The sequence below is a fragment of the Grammomys surdaster genome, unplaced genomic scaffold (assembly GCF_004785775.1).
Source record: "Grammomys surdaster isolate TR1022 unplaced genomic scaffold, NIH_TR_1.0 125745, whole genome shotgun sequence".
In the NCBI taxonomy this organism is placed as follows: Eukaryota; Metazoa; Chordata; class Mammalia; order Rodentia; family Muridae; genus Grammomys; species Grammomys surdaster.
Window position 1 is genome coordinate 2,195,796 of NW_021620577.1, and position 21,950 is coordinate 2,217,745.

Sequence of the window (21,950 nt, forward strand, 5' to 3'; positions counted from 1 at the left end):
CCGCCCAGGACTGATTGTCAGTGTTTCTCCTTAAAGCCAGTTGGCCCCGCCCCGCGCCAGGCGTCGTTGTCAAGGGGACTGGGAGGCAGCGGGACAAGTCGGCCCGAGTTAGAGCAGAGGGGAGGATCGCACTCCCTGCACCCCGCAGCCAGGACCAACCCGTCGTCGGATGGGTTTCCGCGGTCTCCCACTCGCCTCGGGCCGTTCCGCTCGTCCACTTGCCCTGCGCCCGGGCTAAGCACGGCCACCCACTACCGCCTGGCGACCGCCTCCACACCTCTCCCTCGCCCGGCGCCGCCTGCCTCTCTGCCTCAGGATTGGCTCCTGAGCACTGGGCCGCTATCTGCCATCTCATTGGCTGCTGTACGTGTCAATAACGAGACATCCGTCGCTTTCCCGGGGTGCTCTGCGCCGTCCGACAATTACTTCCGGGGTGGGCCGGGCGCAGGGCTGTTGGCCGGTGAGGGAGCGTGCCGCTGCTGCTGGAGGGTGGCGCGGGAACCTGAGGCCTTGCAGGTAGGCCTGGCCGCGGCTTGGCCCTCTGAGAGGCGGGGCCCGAGGCGCTCTGCGACCGCTCCGGCGGTCAGCCCTGGCGCTTGCCTGTCGCTGGCTTTGGAGACACGGGCCCGGCTCCGTGGTGCTAAACTGAGGGCTCACGCGAGGTACCTGCCAGACTGTCCAGCCACACGGGAGCCTACGGTCGTGCACGGTCGCCGGGACCGCTAGGGCCTGAACCGCGTCGCACATTTGGGCTACAGGGGCTCCTTCGAGGCCTTCACGGATCTCTTGAAGGAGTGACAGTTGCCGCCAGAATAGAATTTTTTTAAAACGAAGATTTTAAAAATTTAAGAGTAACATATCGGTGCTGCTACTAAAATTCTGGAAGCGAGGTGCAGAAGACATAGAAACCTTTATTTTACTTGAATCGATTTTTTGGGTGTTGGTTTTTTGAGATTGTGGGCGTGTCTCACTGTGTACACCAGGCTGACTTTGAACTCACTGAGCTCTGCCTTCCACGTGCTGAGATTAAAGGCCTGTGCCACTAAGCTGGCGAGTTGTATTGTTTTTTTGAGTAAGCATCTCATGTATCCCAGGTTGTCTTTGAACTCAAAGGTGATCCTATTGTCTCAGCCCCCCAAGAGCTGGAATTACAGGTGTGAGCCCTTCTAGGGTTCTGTTAATCTGCTAAAGTTTCCCCGTTTTGGGGAGCATGTGTCCACTCTTTGGCTCAAACGCAGTCTCACCAGTTAGGTACTATGTGAGCTCAGTCTTTGCAGCATGAGAAGCTGGTGTTTCCAGAATGCAGGCCTTGTTTTTCACCTTTTTTTTTTTTTTGTTACCAACACAGAATAATGCTAAAGTGTTTAAGAGCAGGGACTTCCTTCTGGGTTCACCAGAACCCTTGTGGTGCTCTGTATCCTTGAGGCCACTCCTGCAGTGGTCTTCACCCCGAGGTTAGTTCGGCTTAGTGCCGAAGCCCAGGTCTTCACACCCTGCCGTTGTTCTGCTCCTGACTCTGTTGGGTCAGGTTAGGGTCAGTTCCAGCCTCAGACTGACACTTGCCTTGCCGGAGCACTGTGAAATGGTCCTGGAGGGATTCAGCCACTTCAGGTGGCTTGAGGTCAATGCTTAGTACCAGTGACCACTTACCTACATATAGTAGACATGCCTTTAATCTCAGCAAAGACAGGTGTAGCTGTGAGATCAAGTCCAGCCTGGTCTACAAATTGAGTTCTAAGCCATCCAGGGCTACATAGTGGGACCTTGTCTCAAAACAGTGACTGTTGCACAGGTGAGAACAGAATGTGAAACTGAGGCCCTACTCACTGTAAACTGCCATTATCTCTTCTCCTGTTACACCCCCCCCCCCCACACACACACTTTGTCTTATGCAGTGGGGCATCTGATCTCTCCCAGAACTCTTCCTATTCTGTACTAGCTTCCTGTTGCTCCTAGACCTAAGAATCTGCTAGAAAATAAGTGGATAAGGCTTTGGTTTGCATAGGATTACCCAGAATAAAAGATGCCTAACCATACACCTGTCTGCCATCCTTGTGTTCATCTTTCCTACTTAAAAGGGCTGCGTATTGGATTCCTGCTTAGGTAACAGGGAGTGCAGTCTGCAGTCTGCTAGGGGTTTCTTTTCTCCTGTCCTAACTTGTCCTTTCCCTCCTCTTCCTCTTTTTTTCCCCTTCTTTTTTGAGACAAGTTCTATGTGCCCAGGTTGTTTTGTTTTCTTTGTTTGTTTTCCTTTCTGAGTCAAGGTTTCACTTTTGTAGTTCTGGAATTCACTCTAGACCAAGTTGGTCTTGCACTCACAATTCTGTCTCCATCTCCCCAAGTGCCATAATTAAGTCGGGCATCACCACACATAGCCTTCCATGTGGTTTGTGAAGGTGCAAATCCACTTCATTCCTGGCCTTTATGTTTTTTATATATATAAACTTTAAATTTTTGTATTAAATTATGTATGTCTGTGTGTATTTGTGTGTGGACATGTGCATGTGAGTATGTTGGATTCCTCTGGAGGCAGCTGTGAGTTGCCTCATGGATGCTGGGAACTAAACTCAGGCCTCTGTAAGAGCTGTACACGCTCTTAACTGCTAAGCCATCTTTCCTGCACTGGTTTGTTTAGAAGACTTAAAATGATGTGTATGCATGTATCTGGGGGGTACTATGTACACACATGAATGCAGATCCTCAAGGAAGCCAGAAGGGAGTGGTGGATCCTCTGGACCTGTAGTTACAGGAGGTTGTAAGCCACTGGACATGGGTGCAAGGAACTGAACCTGGCTCCTCTGTAAGAGCAATACGAACTCTTAACCCTGAGCCATCTTTCTGGGTCTCACCCTTTTATTGAGAGAGGATCTCTGTGTAGGAAGGCTGGCCTAAACTTGTTATGTCATCCAGGCTGGCCTTAAATTCATGATCTTCCTGCCTCTCTTCCACCTTCCCAGTGCTGGGATTACAGAGGTATGCCACCACACCCAGCTTCTGTGCGTTTGTAGCAGCAACCCTTTAGACATGCATGTCCATTAGTGAGGGAGGAACTAGGGACTGGAGAAGCTTGACACAGAGCTTAGTATTGCTGTACACCCAAGTGCAGCAAATAGTGCTAAGTAACCCAACTTGCAGTGTTTGACTAGCAGTGGAAATGTCATCAGGCTCTGGAGAATCTGATGTAGAACCTGTGGTTATGAAGCAGGTGCAGTAACAGAGTTAATGGCTTCATAGATGTTCCCATCTTCTGTCTGGCCTCAAACTGCCAGCAGCTGTGTGATATTAGGAGGAAGCTAAGTCAGCCGTAGTGGCTTCCGTTTCTTAGGAATTTGAGGTGATAGCCTGCCGTTAGTAGGAGTGTTTCATCTTTGGAACAGCCAGGGAAGAAGAACTAACCCCTGGGCCTCCCTCTGCAGCTATGTCTGAGCTCAGCGATGAAGCCAGCGAGCCGGAGCTCCTGAACCGCAGCTTGTCCATGTGGCATGGGCTTGGTGCACAGGTCAGCCGAGAAGAGCTGGATGTCCCCTTGGATCTTCACACAGCTGCCTCCATTGGCCAGTATGAGGTGGTGAAGGAGTGTGTGCAGCGGTAAGAGGTCGCATCCCTTCGCCTCACATTCTGATTAGCATCTCAGTGGCTCCAATTCCCAACAGGCTGCAGTCTTGCAGAGTTCAAGGTCTTTAATACATATCAAAAAAAAAAAATTTCTAAGTATTCTTACCTGCTTGTTGCAGGTGTGCTTGATGGCTCATTTTCAACTCCTAGAAAAAAGGTACCTTTGATTCTGAGGAAAAGAAAGATGCTTAAAACATGTTATAAATACTAATTTGTAGTTCATTTGAACCAGAATCATTTGGGGGTTTCCTCTGACTGTAGAGAAACCCAGAGAAAACAATAGTAAGGATGGACAGCCAGGACTCTGGCCCTGTGACTACAGGCTCACTGTGGTTCTTGAGTACAGAAGTGAGAGCGTGACCTCCTAGCCTCGCTGCCCACTCACCTGCCAGCTTTACCAGTCTGCATATGCATATTTACTTCCACAGCCTGTCTATTATTCCATACATTCCGAAGGTTCTGTTGGAGAAGGGTCTCTTCACTTTCTTGTGTTCCACTCCACTCTCTATATATTTAAGTTTGCCAGTGCTCGTTTAGTATCTTGGTGAGATGATATCTTCCAGATCTCTCTGAGCCTTCTCAATTCCTGATGAGCCAGAGGAAAGCCTCATAAAGTCCTAGATCTCTGGTTGCTAGTCAGAGCTGTCCTTTGTCCTTGGCCAGTAGAGTATGAGTGCTCTTACTCTAGAGCAGTCTGCAGGACTCCTTTACCAGTGGCCTCAGAGATGTGCAGCTAGGTGTGTAGGATCCCAAGACTCCTGCTGTAATTCTTTGGCATCTCAAGATCTTACATGTTGAGTGTTCTGTTAAAAAGAACATGGTCTCAGAGCAACCCAAAGAAGGGAAGATTGGGAAGATCTGTGCTCTCACTGGAGTTGGCCCAGTTGAGAAGCAGGCTTGCTCACAGAAGCCCAGGCTGGGGCCAAGGAATACTGGAGGTCTCAAGAACAGGGCTAAAAGGTGGTGTTAGTTAGCTTTGCAGAGGCACTTGCTACTGTTCACTTTGTAGAATTGCCACTCATGAAGCTATGCAGTAGTGGGTGCCAAGTCATTCCAGCGACTCCAGAAGTAGCTGTAAGTAGCTCTACAGGCAGGGCTTCAGGCCATTCCAGAATCCAGAGTCAGTTTGAGCTGCTAGTGTGTGGGAAATAGCTACCTGGATCCACAAGAGGCACTGGTCATACAACAGATTCCACACTGGGGATGAGAACCGTGAAGGAGAAGGCCTGGGCATTAAACACACCTTTGGAGTAAGAGTGGGTGTTATTCTAGAATGGGACTACCACCCCCAAGCCTTAAAGTCTGAGAGCCCCTCTCCTCTGCTTTTCTCAGTGAAAGTGCACTTCCAGAATTATAACAGAAAGCACTTAGGAAACGGTACTCTGGTGACAGGTTTTTCTATAGGGTGAGGTGACAAAGGAAAAGTCAGTGGCAGTTATGTTGTCTTCAGTTCCTTGCTCTTTCCTTGGCTACTCCACATAGCTCTGAAGGCAGATAGGGTGTTCATTTGGTGTCTGGTGGTTAAGGTGTCTCAGCCTCATTTCTGCTAATAAACTAGGCCAGCTAGTCTTTTCTGTGGTGGGTCCTTTGTGCTGTAGGATATATGTAACCAGCTACCTTGACCTAATCTACTATGTGCCAACAGCTAGCTACTTCTAGGATGTTGTACCTGGGAAGAAATGGCAAGACCTTACCTAACTCCCCTGAGTGATCATGGTGGATGATGCTGTAGGCACAAAAAAAAGATTATTGTCCTTGTCTAGGAGGGGTGGGGCAGATGAAAGCATTAAAATAGAGGGTTATATTAGTCACTTTTACTCTTTTTCCCTTTTCATTCTGTTTGTTGTTTGTTTCTTTTTAAAAATGTATTTATTAGTCTGTAGCCACAGACCACGGAATGCTTTTTGTATTTAGGGTGGCTCTTCCCACCTCAATTAACTCAGTCTAGAAAATTCCTCAGACCTGTGCAAAGGTATGTCTCTTTAGTTGATTCCAGACCATCAAGTTGACAGTCATGGTTAACCATCACAGGAGTGTAGACAGAGGGTGGAAACACTTACCTGGGGTTGATTGGAGGCAAGTGACTCCTACCTTCTGGAAGGACAGAGTGTCCTACCAGGCCTGGCACCTAGCTCTGATGAAGCCACATGGGAGATGCAGGGTATATCTAGCATAACTTGTGTTTGTTTAGTAGAGAGTTAGACTTGAATAAGAAGAATGGTGGTGGCTGGACCCCGCTGATGTATGCCTCCTACATTGGACACGATACCATTGTTCACTTGCTGCTTGAGGCAGGCGTGAGTGTGAATGTGCCGACCCCGGAAGGACAGACTCCACTGATGCTGGCCTCTAGCTGTGGCAACGAGAGCATTGCCTACTTTCTGCTTCAGGTGAGCTATGAGTGGGCCCAAACCCCAGGTGCTCCCTGGTGGCCCTGACAGGTTAGGAGGTGCTGCAGGTCACAGTGTGCGTATTTGCATGTGTAATGACTGAAGATTCTTTCAGCTGAAGGCCCAGTGAATGCCTCCCAAGCATCCACCCAGACTACATTCTCTGGAGGCTTGGGGCATAACCCACATTCTATTCTCTTGAAGCAAGGTGCAGAGATTGAGATGAAAGACATCCAGGGCTGGACCGCACTCTTCCACTGTACCAGTGCCGGCCACCAGCAGATGGTCAAGTTTCTTCTGGAGAATGGAGCCAATGCCAACGTGAGGTGAGTGTTGCAGCCAAATGCTCATAGGAGTGGGCTGGGCTTCTGAGATCAGATAAATAGTTAGCAGAGAGGAGTTAGGCAGTGAGCAAACCAAGCCAAGACCCCTCCATGCAGAGCAGGGGTGCAGGCTCAGGCCAGGCTCTCATGCACGTACAACTGCTGGGGTATTGAAATTGTGGGTGGGGCAGTTCAGTTGGCAAAGTGTTTGCTGCACAGTCATCAGGACCTGAGCTTGATGTTGAGGTAATTATTTAAAAACCGGCCACTGGTCAAGCTGACTATGTTGTGGTGGCTCTGCCTAGCTCAGCCGCCATGTCCTGTGGCCAGAGACTACATGCATGCCACAGCTAGAAACGGCCAGCCAGAAACATTAGCCCTGCCACCCACGAGACGCCAGCATGAGAGATGGCTCTGCCAATCTTCCACACTGTCTCCATAAGGCTGGGCATTGCTCAGACTGTCCCACCAGGGCCCAGTAGAAAAATGAGACTCTAATGCTTAAAGATTAATCAAAGGCTTTATATGTTTGGTAATGCTCAATAACAATATGCCCATACAAAGAGAGTTGTTTCTCAATTAGCTAACCTAAATAATAGTTGTGACCCGCGACTGCTCTCCATACCTGCGTGGCCCTCCATCACTCCTACATCTCTGCTCTCCCTAGCTCCTCCTCTTCCTTTTCCTCTTCCTCTCCTTATTCTTCCCACCTTAGCTCCTCCTACAGCTTGATCCCCAGGGACAGGTAAAAAGGTTGCTGTCGTATATGCTTGCAACCACAGGGCTGGTAGAACGAATAGGCAGGTGCCAGCCCAGTCAACTAGTCCAGTTGGTGAACCTTAAGTCCTAGTAAGAGAGCATCTCAATAAAAAAATTGGATGATTCCCAAGAAACACCACTACTTCCAGCTTCTGCATCGTGCACACACATCTACCCATCCAACACTTAACACTCACCCCAGCCACGTGCAAGGACACTAAGAGGTGAGGTGGGAATAGTCAACAAGACCACATGAGCTCTACGACTCTTCTGGTTCATTAACAGTCCCCAAAACCAAGCTTTCCCATAACCCTCTCTCGTTACTCACGTTCAAAAAGCAGCTCTGCCGGGCATGGTGGAGCATATCCTTAATCCCAGCACACAGAAGGCAGAGGTGGATCTCTGAGGCCAGCCTGGTTTATACAGTGAGTTCCAGGACAGCCAATGCTACCTGAAGAGACCCTGTCTCAAAAAATATACTAACTGAACAAGCTAATATGAAAAGCAGCTACTGTTCTTGACTTCTCACAGATGGTGGTGTCTCTTCCTGCCTATCCATGTCTCATCTTTTGGGTTCAGCAGCCCATGAACTGTTTCTCATAAACCCATCTGTGTTCCCAAACAGTCCCATCACTGCTCCTCATTCCCTGCTGGAATAGAAGCCAGGAGTCATGCTAAACCTGCCTCTCAACCACTGTAAGAAACAGTCTTCACATCTCAACATGTCTCAAGTTAGGATATAGCTTTAAATCATTAGACAAGTTGAATTTTAATTAGTAGCTTTTCTTTTTTAGAGTCATTCAGAATTATGTCTCCCAGGACGGGTACCAAGAGCCAGAATTTGCCATGCCAACATCAGGATGGGGGCTCAGTTGATACTTGCTGTGAGGGGATCATTACATATCATGTATCAGAAAGTCATGATGGAGACTGGGGAGACTGTTAAGTGGGCAGAAGTGCGTGTGCAAGCCTGACAACTCTTAAGTGTAGGATGCAGTCAGGCAAGTGTCTGTAATCTAAGCACACAACAGGAAGTGGGAGGGCAGAGACTGTATCCCCAGAAGTTGACAGGCCAGCTAGCCCAGGATACCCAGCAACCAAAAACCCATGATTCCAGCAAGATGGAAAGGCAAAGATCAATACCCCAGCAGTTGTACGTGCATGAGAGCCTGGCCTGAGCCTGCACCCCTGCTCTGCATGGAGGGGCCTTGGCTTGGTTTGTTCACTGCCTAACTCCTCTCTGCTAACCATCTGTCTGATCTCATCTTGCAGGGAGCCTGTATATGGATTCACTCCTTTGATGGAAGCAGCTGCCTCTGGCCATGAGATCATTGTGCAGTATTTTCTGAATCATGTAAGTGACTATTTACTACCTTTTAATTTAGTCACAGCAAATGGGAATTGTCAATGAAACTATAAACTATAACTGGGATTTCTTTTACATAGAAGCCTATACTGTATGTATGCTCATGTATATGTGTGGAATAGAGGACTGTAGGAGTCTGTTTTCTGGGAACTGACTCAGACCGTAGGCTTGATGGCAGGCACCGTTACCCACTGTTACCCACTGAGCTGTCTTGCTACCCTGTAGGCAGTACATTTTCACTGAAACATGTACAGTGCTGAGTAAACAGACACCCACGTGTATGTGTTTACAATGATTTTGAAAACACATTTTAACTATTTCTGGTGCTGTAGATTAAGCCTGGGTCTTTGCATGTGCTATGCAGGCTCTCTATCACTGAGATAGCCTCAGTGCTTTTTAAATGGTTTATTTTGAGACAGGCTCATAGTAAATTGTCCAAACTAGCTTTGAACTTATGTAGCCCAGGAGGACTGAACTTTTGGTTCTCCTGCTTGAGCTTTCTGAGTAACTGGGTTATAGGCCTGTGACAGCCAGGCAGTGACTAGAGTGGCCGGAAGGGGGGATGAAGTGTTAGTGACAGTGTCCACCATGAACCTCAGCAGACTTGTCAGGACACAGTCTGGTAGCTCTAGGCATGGCTAGCATTACTGTGGCACCCATCAGCTCTTCTCCCAGCGGTATACTCAAGAGGACTGAGAACTGTGTCCACACAGAAGTTGTATACAGTGCCTACAGCAGGAGTCTTCCTAAGTATCCCAAATGGGGAGCAGCATGCATGCTTTGTAATTTACTTGTGTTCTTTGGTTTCTGGAATTTGCATCTGATGTAGCCCAGGCAGGCCTCATAACTACCTTTCTAGATGACAAATGGCCTTGACTTCCTGATATTCCTGCTTCTACTCTAAGTGCTAGGATTTTATAGTCATGAGCCACCACTCCATAATGTGCTTTTCTCCACCAGTTTTGGGTGTCCCTCCCTCCCTGGGGAGTGGTGGGAGGTGTCTTATTTGCTCCCACTGACCCCTACTGCAAGTTCCTCTGGATCACAGAGCATTGATTAGAGTTATGCTGTCAGTCCTTAATTATCTCTCTAGTTAAATTCCTGGAAGAACCTCAGGGCCACCTTTTATTTTCTAAATTCCTTGTGATTTGTCCTTCAGAGCCTTGCAGCCTGCCACCATGATATTAGACAGTATGGCTAACATTTTCAGAGGAGAACATTTATTGTGCTAGGTTCAGAATAAGGATCTTCCCACCTCAGTAAACCTAAACTGTAATCTCAGCTAAGTTATTCTATCAGGAAGATTTTGAATTCAAGGGCCTAGACTCATAGTGAGACCCTGTTTTCAAACAGGTGTGGTGGTACACACCCAGAATACCAACAGTTGGAGGTGTAGGCAGGATGTTAAGGTTGTCCTTGGCCACATCCTTTCTCAGAAAATCAGAGACATCAAGTTCAGTTTGGGAGGATGGAGCCTTCTTTCTGAGGATGGGCTGAATAACTGGTTCACTCTCAAGAGATAGACATAGTAGGTAGAGAGGGTAAAAGTTGGCCTGTGTTAGGTCCCAGGTTCTGTCTCCTTGCCATGTAGCAGGCAATGCTCAGGAGGGGAGAGTAGCCACAGCTACAAGATGGCTTGGTGACTGCTCTTGGTGATGGGCTTGCTATCCTCCTTACCTGTTGTAAAGGAGACAGAAAATGTCACTAGACCTTCTCACCCCTCTTCTTTTACCCTAGTGGTATTTCAGACCAGGGTGGGGTGATCATAGATGTACTTTGTTTTCTCATCCCTCTGGACCAGCAGTCCACTCAGCTGGAGGAGTTTCTGACTCTTCCTTTGTGAACCTTTTTAGGGAGTCAAAGTGGACACGAGAGACCACAGTGGAGCCACAGCCCGGATGCTAGCCAGGCAGTATGGTCACATGAAGATTGAGGCCTTGATGGAAACTCACTCACCTCTACTGCCTAAGAGCCTCTACCGTAGCCCAGGTACCTGACCTGCTTCTGTGTCCTGATGGAGTTGAGGCATCCCTGAGCAGTAAGGAAGCTAGGAGACAAGGAGAGCCTCTACTCCACTTGCTCAGGTTGGACTCGACCAGGCCTTCTCATCTTACCAGTTCCACTATGGAGCAGAGGTTGGGGTCCAAGGCCTAGGGCCAGAGAGATGCAGACCTTACCACAGAGAATAGTGTCTGTCAACTGATACCATGCATAGCACAGGCTGTGGAGCCTAAGGAAGAAGGGAGGGAGATACGCCTCATTCACAGAGAGGCCCCTCTGGCTTTTAGTTCTTGGCTTTGATAATCTTGTGCTATGTAACTTTTACTTTTATGTAAGAGGTGTCTTTTACTGCCTGTGGATGTTGAATCCTAACCAGTTTTCTCAGGGCCCTGATGGCCATGACCCTTCTAGCATCTATATGTTTTCATTTTTTACATGTACATGTCTGATCCAATAATAGTTGTTTCTCTTGTGTGGTATGAAGTCTGAAACAAGTTTTCTTTTCCAAATGTTCATACAGTGTTGCTGGAATTTCCAACTCCAATAAGCCTGTATAAAAAAACACACACACACACAATCTAGTTATTATAAGCTATATGCCTAGATTGGGCAGATCTAACACTAACTTATTCCCAGCTATGAGACCCTTTGCTACTTGCTGTTTCTCCTGGCCACGAGGTTCTGCTCCATCATGGCTTCCTCCTCTTGTTCTGTCCTCTCCCTTCCCCTGTCACCCTCTTCTCCTCTGTACCTGCCTCCACTTTCAAAGATCTCCTGTTCCACCTTTCCCTCCAATCACAGGCTCCAGCCTTTATTTGACCAGTTAAGTGGGAAGAAGGTTCACATGAGATCACCTCAGTATGTGATTGACTCATGGGGGCAGCTCCTCTTAAGGAAGCAGAATTGACATCAGAATACAAACAGCGTCAGGACAGACCTCCACAATACAGTTGTGCCAGCATCATTCAGCACGTTAGATATAGCATCTTTATCATTTTATCGCCCATTGGATTTCCATCTTCGTAGAGGTAGATTCTGGTAGTCTTTGTACCATGGACCTAAACCACAGTTTGACCAGAGAGTTGTTTCTTTTGTGTAGCCCTGGCTGTTCTGGGCTCACTCTATAGACCAGGCTGGCCTTGAACTCACAGAGATCTGCCTGCCTCCGCCTCTGCCTCCCAGGTACTGAGATTAAAGGTGTGCACCACCACTGCCCTGTGACCAGAGTCTTTTATAGTGTGTTTTACTGTTTAGGACTTGTCCCTGTTTCCACAGTAATTGTTTACTGTTCTATATAAACTTGAGTGTCAACTTATTTTGCTCCTTAAAAAGTGTTAATTTTAATTAAGATGGTAGGAAAGGTATATGTGAATTTTGAATTGAGAAGCAAAGTAGGAGGATGCAAAACCAGTTAGGAACACAGGCCCAGTCTCAAAAAACTAATGAGCACGTACATACCAAAAAGACTACAGGAAATGTATAAATTCACTGTTGCTCTGGTGTCATCTGTCCATCTAAGAACACAGGGCATGTTTTGTTCTCAGTATACTTTAGGGACTTTCAGGAAGGGTTAAATTTTTCCATACACATACATACATACATACATACACACACACACACACACACACACACACACGTTTGTCTGTAAGTTTATTCTGAAGTGTTTATCATCCTGATTGCTCTTATAGATGGGTTCACTACAGTTATTTTCTTTAACTTCCGATTGATGGTTTTGCTCCATCTTCTTGGTATTTCCATGTAGACGATCCTGGACTTCACACTGATCTTGTCTAGTCAGGTTAGTTTCTTTACCACTTCTTCAGGTGTGCTGCCAAGCTGCCAGTCTGCAGACAGCTCACCTTTGCCTGGCATGCTTTCTGTCTATTTCATCCAGTTGCCAGTGCTTCTAGGATGGCGCTAAACATTGTGCACACCCTTCCTTCAGACGGTAACCCGGCCTGGGATTAGCTGTGAGAAGGTGTGTGTGCCTTCCAACATGTTAAGAAAGTTAAGCCAAGTGTAGCAGCTCACGCCTTAAATTCCAGCACTCTGGGAGGAGGAGGCAGGTTGAGTCTATAGGCTTGAGGCCAGCCTGGTCTACAGAGTGAGTCTACAGGACAGTCAGGGTTAAACAGAGAAACCCTGTCTTGAAAAAGAAAGGAAAAAATATAGTAAGAATTAATAAAGGTTTCATAGCAGTGGCCTGCCAGTTGTGAGATTTCAAGTCCAGTCCTGGTAAGCTTTTTTTGAGACAGGTTCTACCTCCCACATACTTGGGTTAAGGGTATGGCACGCAACACCATACACCAGCCCAACACTGTTTTCTAATATAATATTCTTAAGGTGGTTTGACTGGAGAGATGGCTCAGTAGCACTTAAGAGTATCTGCCGGGCGGTGGTGGTGCACACCTGTAATCCCAGCACTTGGGAGGCAGAGGCAGGCGGATTTCTGAGTTCGAGGCCAGCCTGGTCTTTAGAGTGAGTTCCAGGACAGCCAGGGCTACACAGAGAAACCCTGTCTCAAAAAAACAAAACAAAACAAAAGAGTATCTATTGCTTTCTTATAGAACCTGCACAGCTTTTGCAGGGGACCTAAATTCAGGTCACTGTCCCCTACCTCCACCCCAGGCAATACAGAAACACCTGTAATTCTAGCTCCAACGAAACTAAATACCTTCTTTCTAGCTCCATGGCACCTGCATTTTCACACCCACACACTCACAACTGAAGATGAAATCTTAAGAGCATAATTTAACTGAAGATGGTGGCATATACACATAATCCCAGCATTAGGGATGGAGAGGCAGGAGAATTGCTGTAGTTCAAGGCCAGCCTGAGCCTATGTAGTAAGTCTTTTTTTTTTTTTTTTCAAAAAGCACACACAGACATATGACCTTAGAGCTTAGCACTGACAAGTGAAGTCATTATTGAACAAACTGTCTTAATTTTCATGTCTGACCTATAGAAAAATATGAAGATCTAAGCTCTTCAGATGAGTCATGGCCTGTTCCTCAGCGCCAGAGGCCCTGTCGAAAGAAAGGCCTCAGTATCCACGAAGGGCCACGTGCCCTGGCCAGGATCACAGCTATTGGACTTGGCGGCGAGACTCCGACCAGCTATGGTGAGAGCCACGGTTCCCAAAGCTCTTTGGTATCACGTGCCAAGACTGGATATGTACAGGACTGCCCTGGTCTGTGGGTCCCTGGCCTCAGACTATAGTAGGATTGGGTACTACAGGAGTGAGGCTCAGAATTGACCTAGTGACAGGCTCTAAGAGTCCCTGATAACTCAAAACACTTGGTTTCATTCTACGGATTTTTCTTTTCTTTTTTTTTGTTTTTTGGGGTTTTTTTGTTTTGTTTTTTTTCAAGACAGGGTTTCTCTGTGTAGCCCTGGCTGTCCTGGAACTCACTCTGTAGACCAGGCTAGCCTCGAACTCTCGAACTCAGAAATCCGCCTGCCTCTGCCTCCCAAGTGCTGGGATTAAAGGCGTGCGCCACCACCGCCAGGCTGGATTTTTCTTTTCATTGGATATTCCATTCAAATAGATGTCACACCAATTGTGATGTATAAGGATTTTAGTGCCCTGTCCTGGCTTTGCCCACATTCTTATCCTGTGTTGCTGGAACTACAAATATGATACATTCCTTTGTTTCTGCTTCCTCTCCTTTCTTTTCCCTTCTTGGTTTCACCCCATAAACCTAGGCTGGTCTTGGACTCAAAATCCTCCTGAATTCTGGGATTACTGATGTGTGCCATCATGCATGGAGGATTTGGAGTCTGTTATTTGCAGTGCTAGAATGGAAGCCCAAGGCTCTGAACGCTTGGGGTGCACTGAACCATGGAGCCATATCCCATGCTTTTACTTTCTGTGGGAAAATATGTCAGTGATTACACAAACTTGTTCTGCATTGTCCATTTCTAGGTCAGTCTTTTTAAAAATTTTATTTATTTGTTTATTTATTTATAGTATATGAGTACACTGTTTTTAGACAGACCAGAAGAGGGCATCAGATCCCATTACAGATGGTTGTGAGCCACCATGTGGTTGCTGGGAGTTGAACTCAGGACCTCTGGAAGAGCAGTCAGTGTTCTTAATCGCTGAGCCATCTCTCCAGCCCTAGGTCAGAGTCTTTTTCTTCCTGTTCAGGCACATCTTTTTCAGCTAGGGTTAGAGCTCTGGTACAGTACTTGCCTACCACATAAGGGCTCCCTAACACTGTCAAAAAAGAAAAAAATTCTATAGTTACCTGGTAGATGAGGTTATGCATGTTAAGTGTGGAGTTATACTAAATGTGCCCAGATAACCTTTCAGTTGAGTCTATAGATCCAGCCTGCCACTGCCCACTCTGTCCCTAAGAAAATAGTAGCAGGTCCTAAGGGGACTGAGCTTGCTCTGAATGCTAGCTCTGGCTCCACCAGGCTCATTTCTTGTGATGTGCAAGCTAATCTCTCTTGGAGCATGGCCAAGTTACTGTGCAAGGAGACAATGTGGCGGCTATGGGGCTGCTTCACCCCCAAAACTCTAAGAGAGGTGGTACCTTCATTCATGTCTGAGGGCTTACATGCCCATTCTATACACAGAGCAAGTCCCTCCACGGGGCTATGTGACCTTCACCAGCAGTGAGGAGAATACCATGGAAGGCAAGGGCCTCTGCTACCGAGATGTCACTTCACCCATCAATGCACGGGATGTGGAGAGCAGCAGCAGCAGCAGCAGCCGGGGTATGCAGCCCGATCTTTTTGGGTTCCCATAGAGGAGGAGATAGAGAAGGCTCCAGTTCTTGTGAGGTAAGCCAGCATTGGCCATGGGCAGGTGAGGGAAAGCATCCCAATTCTAAGTTCCCACAGGCCAAGGAGGCACACAGTACTCAAAGGGTCAGTCCAAGGGCTTCCTGACAATCTTCCCAGCAAGAGGCGTGTGATATGACTTGGCAGTGCTTTGCCAAGCTCTGTCGTAGGTACATGGAATTTATGAGCACACAATAAAAAATAAAAACAAACAAACAAAAATCCAAACAAGCTCTGTCTATCCTATATATAGTGTGGGGTTGAGACAGGGAGCCAGGCCAGACAAGCAGTGCTGAGGTGTGTAAAAGGCAGTTTAGAGTGAGCTAACAACCCAGGCAGCCTCACTGTGAGACCTGTCATCAGGTGTTTTCCATTACCAGAGGAACCCACTTTCTGTGCCAGTCTTGGGCCTGTGTGGAGGAGCAGCAGCAGTGATGGCCTAGCAAGAGCCCAGGGTCTCAGCAGTGAAGCCTCCATAGAAAGCAATGAGGTAAAGGTCCCTCTTCCTCCTTCGGTGTTGTAGGAAATGGGTGAATGTTTAATGTGTGTCTACACCATGCCTGGACGACTCAGAACCTAGAGTGTGGGGGCCAAAGCTTCAGGTAAGTCATGATAGATTTCACAACTCACCCTTGCCATGAGTGAAGGCGGCCAGAAGTTTAGGGCCAGACAAGGGCTGTTCCCAACACACCCCTTTCACTGCAGGATTCTGATCATGCCCACAAAAGCTCAGTTCGCAAACAAACCAGGAGTTATCTGAAGAATAAGAGTCGTCACAGCAACAGTGATGGTCATTGGCCTTCCAACACAGGGACTGCTTGCACTCCAGGGTCTGAACCCCAAACTGAGAAGTCCCCTTACTCAGGGCCCCAGGTGAGACCATTTGAGAACCTGATACTGTGCATGCTTAGAGAGATGGCACTTCTGTGACTGTGGGATGGGGATTCTGAGCTCATTTATATGTATACATGGCAGGCCAGGCAGTTTTGAGAGGAGAGGGTACTAGGTTCTCCACAAGGCCTGGAAACAGCTTTAGGGTTGGTCTCCTTTTCTTTTCATGGGCAGGGCCTGTCCCCTTGCTGTCCTGCTCTCTGGACCTTCCTAAGCTTAGGGAGATAGTAACAGGATGTTCATGAGCTGGGGACACAGTAATGGCATGTAGCATATGCTTAACAAAAACGCAGCCACACGCTCGCTGTGAACCACCTTGGTGAAGCCTCATCTCTGTGGCCGGATCAGCAGCTCAGGTGTGATGCACATATCCACTACATCCCAGCTCGGCTGCTCCCTGACAGCCTATAAACTGGGCCGATTCTGCCTGCAGCCTCTTCCAGGCCTGGGCCTGGAACATAGTGCATCTCTCAGTTCTTCAAGCATGTTACCAGATGTGCTGGGATCTCAAGGCTGGTTCTTTGAGGAAAGTGGTAGAGGAACAACCTTGGAACATTTTCTCTCCATCCTAAGCAACCAAGCATGGGCAGAAATGGAAACTGGAAATTCTGGTTTGAACAGTGAGCTCAGCAGTAGCTGACTTCAAAGGGTCAGCAATAGCTATCTAGTCTGAAAAGCTTGTGCCATCACCAGGCACCCTCACATGGTGTTTTGGAAGCAGTGGTAACTGATTCCAGGTGGAGTCAGGATAAGCACAAGGATGGCCATGCAGACATGGAGTCAAACAGCTGTACTAAGTTCCGCAGGACAATTGGCTGGGCAGAGCCTGAGGAGGATCCAATGTCCCTAGATGTGGACTTTAAGCCCAAGATGCCTCCTGGATTCTTTTCCTTTAACTCTGTCAACATCCCTTCTCTGCCTGAGGCACTAAGGTTGCTAGGGCAGTACAGGGGATCTAGTCAAGCTTGGAGTCAGATTCCTGAGGAGACCAGTCTGCCAGTCCTGGCCCCCAGGCCTCCCAGTTGTCTTCCTCTATCCCAGGACCTTGCCACACTGCTGGAACAGATCGGGTGTCTGAAGTACCTGCAAGTGTTTGAGGAGCAGGACGTAGACCTACGTATCTTTCTGACTCTCACAGAAAGCGACCTGAAGGAAATTGGCATCACGTGAGTCCCCAAGTGCCTCCTCCCACCCCACCAATTTCAGCTGTCTTTCTAGCCTATACTCCAGCAGGTAGGATGAGCAGCCTGTCTAGACACTTGGCCTTTGTGCTCACATGGCTCCAAGATGGCCTTGCTGCTGTATGCTGGACCTTTGATGTTTTCAGCTTGTTTTTTTGTGATTTTAAAATATTTTTTTCATGATAACTGTCACAGTTCTGGAGTTAGTATTTTATAGCACAGGTTTCTTGGTTCCTAAAAGCTTGACTATAAAATCTTTTAATATAAAATCCAAACCATGCAATATGCCTTCTGTCTCAAAACATCCCATATACACAACTGCAGTTTGTGACTTGGCTGTAACTCCATGGGTGGCTCTCACATCGGAAGTGCTCTCCCCTAGGTGGCTCTGCTGCAGCAGGAGTCCTGCTCTCTGCAGGGCTTCCTTAGTGTTTGCCTATCTGGGAATGTCTGACTCTCTCCTGCACTTTGGAAGGACAGTTTTTCCAGGTAAAGGATTCTTGGTGACAGCTGTTTGCTTTGGCACTGTGGCTGCCTCAGCCTTGTAGAGTTTTGAACGAGAATGTGCAGGTACTTTACTGAGGCTCCCTGCATGGGACAAGCTGCTTTTCTTTTGTTGCTCCGGGGTTAAGTCTTTAGCTTAGCTGTGTGTCCTGGTATTCATCATCTGTGGAGTTCACTTGGGATCACAGATGTTCATATATCTGAGAGAGGGTGGAAGTTTCTAGCTGCTAGCTCTTGAGACCCTCTGCCCGCCTATCACTGAGGGAGAGGCCTGACCCTATGTGGTCTCCAACTCTGCTTGTGGTTTTCATTCTCCTACTCCTCAGACTGAATTCCATTGTGTTCCAGTTTGCTCGTTCCAATTCGGGTGTTCTGTCCTTTGTCTGCTTATGTACGGCTGCGTCTGCCTGTTTCAGGAGGTTTTACCTCAGTTACCATACTTCTTTGTTTTACATTTCTCTCCATTGTATCTCCATTTTGTATTGCTTCCACATCATCTTTTAGTTCTGATTATCTTTAAGATGGTTGTTTCAAGGCCTTTGTCTAGCAGACATGCTGCAGGGCTTTCTTGGAACTTCTGTGGTTTATTCTCCTGTAAATGAACCATACTCTTCTCTTGTCTTTTAATTTTGTTGTTAAAATGGATACTTGAGACTCTTAGGACCTCCCCCTTCCCTGGGATCTGCAGGTTTTATTTTTGTTGACTTACTGTTGTTGGCTGCCTGCCTCTGTGCACAGGACTAGCTGGAGGGTGGAACCTGAAGCCCCTCAGACCCTGCACCTTTCCCTAGGCACGTGTGATGACTTTCCTCCCATCTGTAGTTGCTTTGAGACAAGCCACTTCTATGTAGTCAAGAATGATCCTGAACTCTCAGGCCCACCTTCCAAGTTCACCAATGTTCTGAGCATGCAGGTACTTTCAGTGTCCTAGTCTTTATTGTTGGCTCCCTACACAGGGAAAATGAAGAAATAAGAGGTGTCACCCCTTAGACGCCCCCCCTTCCTATCTCTTCAGGCATGAATGAGTGGCTTGCAGTAGCCCCCAGTAATCAAAACCTCTGTCTTGATACTGGGAGGGCAGGGTCTGCCTTGCCTACCCTGCTTCCTCCATGTTGGGTCTGGGTGGCTGCTGCTATGCAGAGCTAAGCTTAGCCTAAGCTGGCTGCACTCACTATGAAAGGCTGCAGTGACTCCCAGGGTACTTGTCTGGAGGGGAGAGACTCCTGGAGATCTCCCTTAAGAGCACAGATACAGTTGTCCAAGCCTGAAGCCAATGATGGTGGAGGCTTTTTGGACACACTTGTTTTGGTTCTCTGCCCCAGGATCTTCTACAACCTCCCTTCTTCAGAGTTAGGTGTTCCTTAGCGACCTGGTGGCAGGTTAATACCAAGGTCCATGCACATGATAGAAGCTGACATGCACCCTGATTTACCCATTCAGGTTGTTTGGACCCAAAAGGAAAATGACCTCTGCCATTGCCCGCTGGCACAGCAGTGCCCGCCCACCTAGTGATGCCCTAGAGCTGGCCTATGCTGACCGGCTGGAGGCTGAGATGCAGGAACTTGCCATCCAGCTGCACAAAGTAAGTTTGGAAGTCCTGGTGGGCTGTGGACACAGGATGCAGAGGACATCTAGAGTCACACCTCGTAGCAGGGGACTGAAGACAGAAAACTAGAAGGTAGATGGAATAGCAAAAAGTCAGATGAATTTAGGAGAAGAGCTAGTTAGAGAAAGTGGCTCACACAGAGCCTGTCAGCTGCAGAATGGAGCCAAATGAGTAAATCTTAGAACAGGCTGGGGAGAGGCAGACAGGCACCCTAACAGACTGGGGAAATAAGCAAGCATGGGCCTTGGCATCCTGGCTGGGCTGTCTAGCCTAGTATTTCCCCTACAGTGCTGTGAGGAGACAGAGGCTCTGCGTGGCCAGGTATCCCAGGAGCAAGAATTGCGGGCTGTAGTAGAGAGCTGCCTCCTGGAGCAGGATAGTGCCCGAAAGGACATCCATGCCCAGCTGCAGGAGGCCCAAACCCTGGCCCAGGATGCTGCTCTTGTCCTAGACCAGCTGCGGTAAGTGAGCTCACATACTCAGGTAGACACCCCCTCACACCTGTCGGGCATTGTCCCTTCCTAATCCTCTAAGCAGGTGAGAGGTGGGGAAACCATAGTGCCTTTTCTTGGGGCTCTGTCTCCCACAGTGCAGACCTGGGATCTGCATGTCTTTCCAGCTGACTAGTATGGGGCTTCTCAGGCTGGCTACAGGGCTGAGTTGGTCTTCCTTACCCCAGTTGTTTGGGTTTGGGTTGGCAGTAGGGACTCTTCTGTATTACACTTGGTCATATGTCCTGCAGGGCATGTCAAGCTGAGCTGTCAGCTCGAGTGAGACAGCACCACTCCCCCAGTGAAGCTACCCAAAACCCACCCTTTCTCCCAGCAGGTAAGAAAAGTAATAGCCTGGCTCTGGACTAGGATAAGGGTGGGCAGGAACTCCTAAGCTAAGTTCCAACCAGTGGCTCTGCATAGCTGTCATAGTGGCAACCCTGTCCCCAGAACAAGCTCACTTGTGATAAGACATGTGGTGTTACACTTAGTGGGTAGGTGGCAAGTGTAAGAGCCATTGTCTCATGTCCCTAAGGCCTCTAGTGAAGTGAGTGACTGCAGCTCCCAGGGTTCAGCTCTACTTAAGCCTGGACCTTAAATGGCAGCTATGAAACTTGTGGCTGGGTACAGACATAAGAGGCATCCCTGCCTTGGGTGATCACTCATGCGTCAGCAGTGAGGACATACCTGTTGCCAACCTACCATTCTATATCACAGATTCCAAAGGCTGGCCTATTCCCCTGCAGGCCTTGAGCCTCCCTGAGCTGTCAGGAGTCCTGGAAGACCGTGTCCATGTGATGGGTAAGTCTCCAGGAGTGTAGCCAAGGCTTTTAACCTCACCCTTCCCCAGACCTTCTTCTATGGACTGAGGCTGAGACCTGACCCCAAAGCTGGCCATACCCAGACAGCTCAGAGCCCTGAGTAGTTTTACCCTAGGGTCACCTATCCACAGTGCCCTGGGTTTCCCTTCTAGACTGCTGCTGAGACTTGATCACAGAACACTCACTGATTGGTCCTATCCTTAGGGCAGGCATTATGCTCTGTAACGCAGAGTCTGGAGAAACTACAGATGCTGAATGGGAAGAAATGGCGGGAATCGTAGCCATGAAGGATGGTGAGAGTATCCACTACATGCTCATGGGTGCCTTGGACAGTCACTTAACCTTCCTGTCCCTTCTTACCAGGTACTCTCTCCCCCTCTCTTAAATTTATTCAGATTCTGACGTTGGGTGATAAGTCCACCCTGAAGTTATGTGCCACGCAAGACAGGGCAGTGAGCAGATGGCTGCGGCAGCCCAGGGAGAGAAGAACCAGCCCAGGGAACAGCTTGTGGACAGGAAGACAGGACTTCAGTCCCTACTAGGGCAGCTTGGGGCAGCTTGGGCCAGCCCTGAGACAGGATGAAGGGCCTAGCACCCAGGTCCTGGTGGAGAGGCCCACGCTGGTAGGCAGCTTTTGCCCAAACCAGGCAGGGCTGTATGGAGAGGGTGTGTCCTGCACATGCAGGTGCCACACTAAGGTTTGATCTTACAGGCGAGGTCTGGGGGGCCTAGAAAATGTACTCTTTGAAAATAAAATTAGATGCAAGTTGGTGGGGGCTCATTTCTGATCACGTGATATGTATTCCTGATACCAAAAGACCCTAGTAACTTGTCTGTGGTCACTTCTGATCTCCATCCTTAGCTGTGGGGGGTCACCCTTGCTCCAGGGTCTCTCCCCTGCTCTTGGATTGTTCCTAATCCCTAAAGTGTAGCTGGCACACAGCCTTCCTTATTACCCAGCCAGTCTTGAGCTTTGGGAATTCTCCAGCTTTTCCAGTGTTTCTGCACCAGGCTATAGGACTGCCAGCAGTGGCAGTCCTGTCCCGTGGTGGCACCTCTATTGTCCCTTTGCAAACTAGATCTGTGCTTTCAGCTCCATCCTCACCACAAGAGCTCAATTCAAGCTGCCACCCAGATTGGTTGTCCTCAGAGGCTGGCTGTGGTCCTGGGCCCAACATCCACATACCTCAGAGAAAGATGTGGCCATGCCA

General features: G+C 48.3%; 1 protein-coding gene across 8 annotated transcripts; it reads left to right on the plus strand.

The window, feature by feature from the left end:
* Window positions 1-447: 447 nt before the first annotated feature.
* On the plus strand, window positions 448-21,510 carry Anks3 (ankyrin repeat and sterile alpha motif domain containing 3). Of its 8 annotated transcripts, none has more exons than XM_028788378.1 (17): window positions 460-516; window positions 3,417-3,588; window positions 5,807-6,005; window positions 6,210-6,331; window positions 8,360-8,441; window positions 10,307-10,442; window positions 13,420-13,575; window positions 15,039-15,179; window positions 15,626-15,735; window positions 15,951-16,118; window positions 17,178-17,302; window positions 19,262-19,403; window positions 19,716-19,888; window positions 20,170-20,255; window positions 20,636-20,719; window positions 20,949-21,032; window positions 21,135-21,510. In XM_028788378.1, exons 2-17 carry the CDS (start codon window positions 3,419-3,421, stop codon window positions 21,149-21,151), a joined length of 1,995 nt encoding a protein of 664 aa, XP_028644211.1. In that variant the 5' UTR covers window positions 460-516; window positions 3,417-3,418; the 3' UTR covers window positions 21,152-21,510. The 8 variants fall into 8 exon arrangements, 7 of the variants coding, with proteins under 7 accessions (XP_028644209.1, XP_028644210.1, XP_028644211.1 ...); XM_028788379.1 differs by having other exon boundaries at window positions 461-516; window positions 20,944-21,032; XM_028788376.1 differs by having other exon boundaries at window positions 459-516; window positions 20,949-21,510.
* The last annotated feature ends 440 nt before the right edge of the window (window positions 21,511-21,950 follow it).

Bases quoted from the DNA above. Each gene is read 5' to 3' on its own strand.
- Anks3 (XM_028788376.1), top strand. From the start codon at position 3,419: ATGTCTGAGCTCAGCGATGAAGCCAGCGAGCCGGAGCTCCTGAACCGC. The intron at 6,332-8,359 runs GTGAGTGTTGCA...CTCATCTTGCAG, and splicing joins GGAGCCAATGCCAACGTGAG to GGAGCCTGTATATGGATTCA. The intron at 15,736-15,950 runs GTAAAGGTCCCT...CTTTCACTGCAG, and splicing joins CCTCCATAGAAAGCAATGAG to GATTCTGATCATGCCCACAA.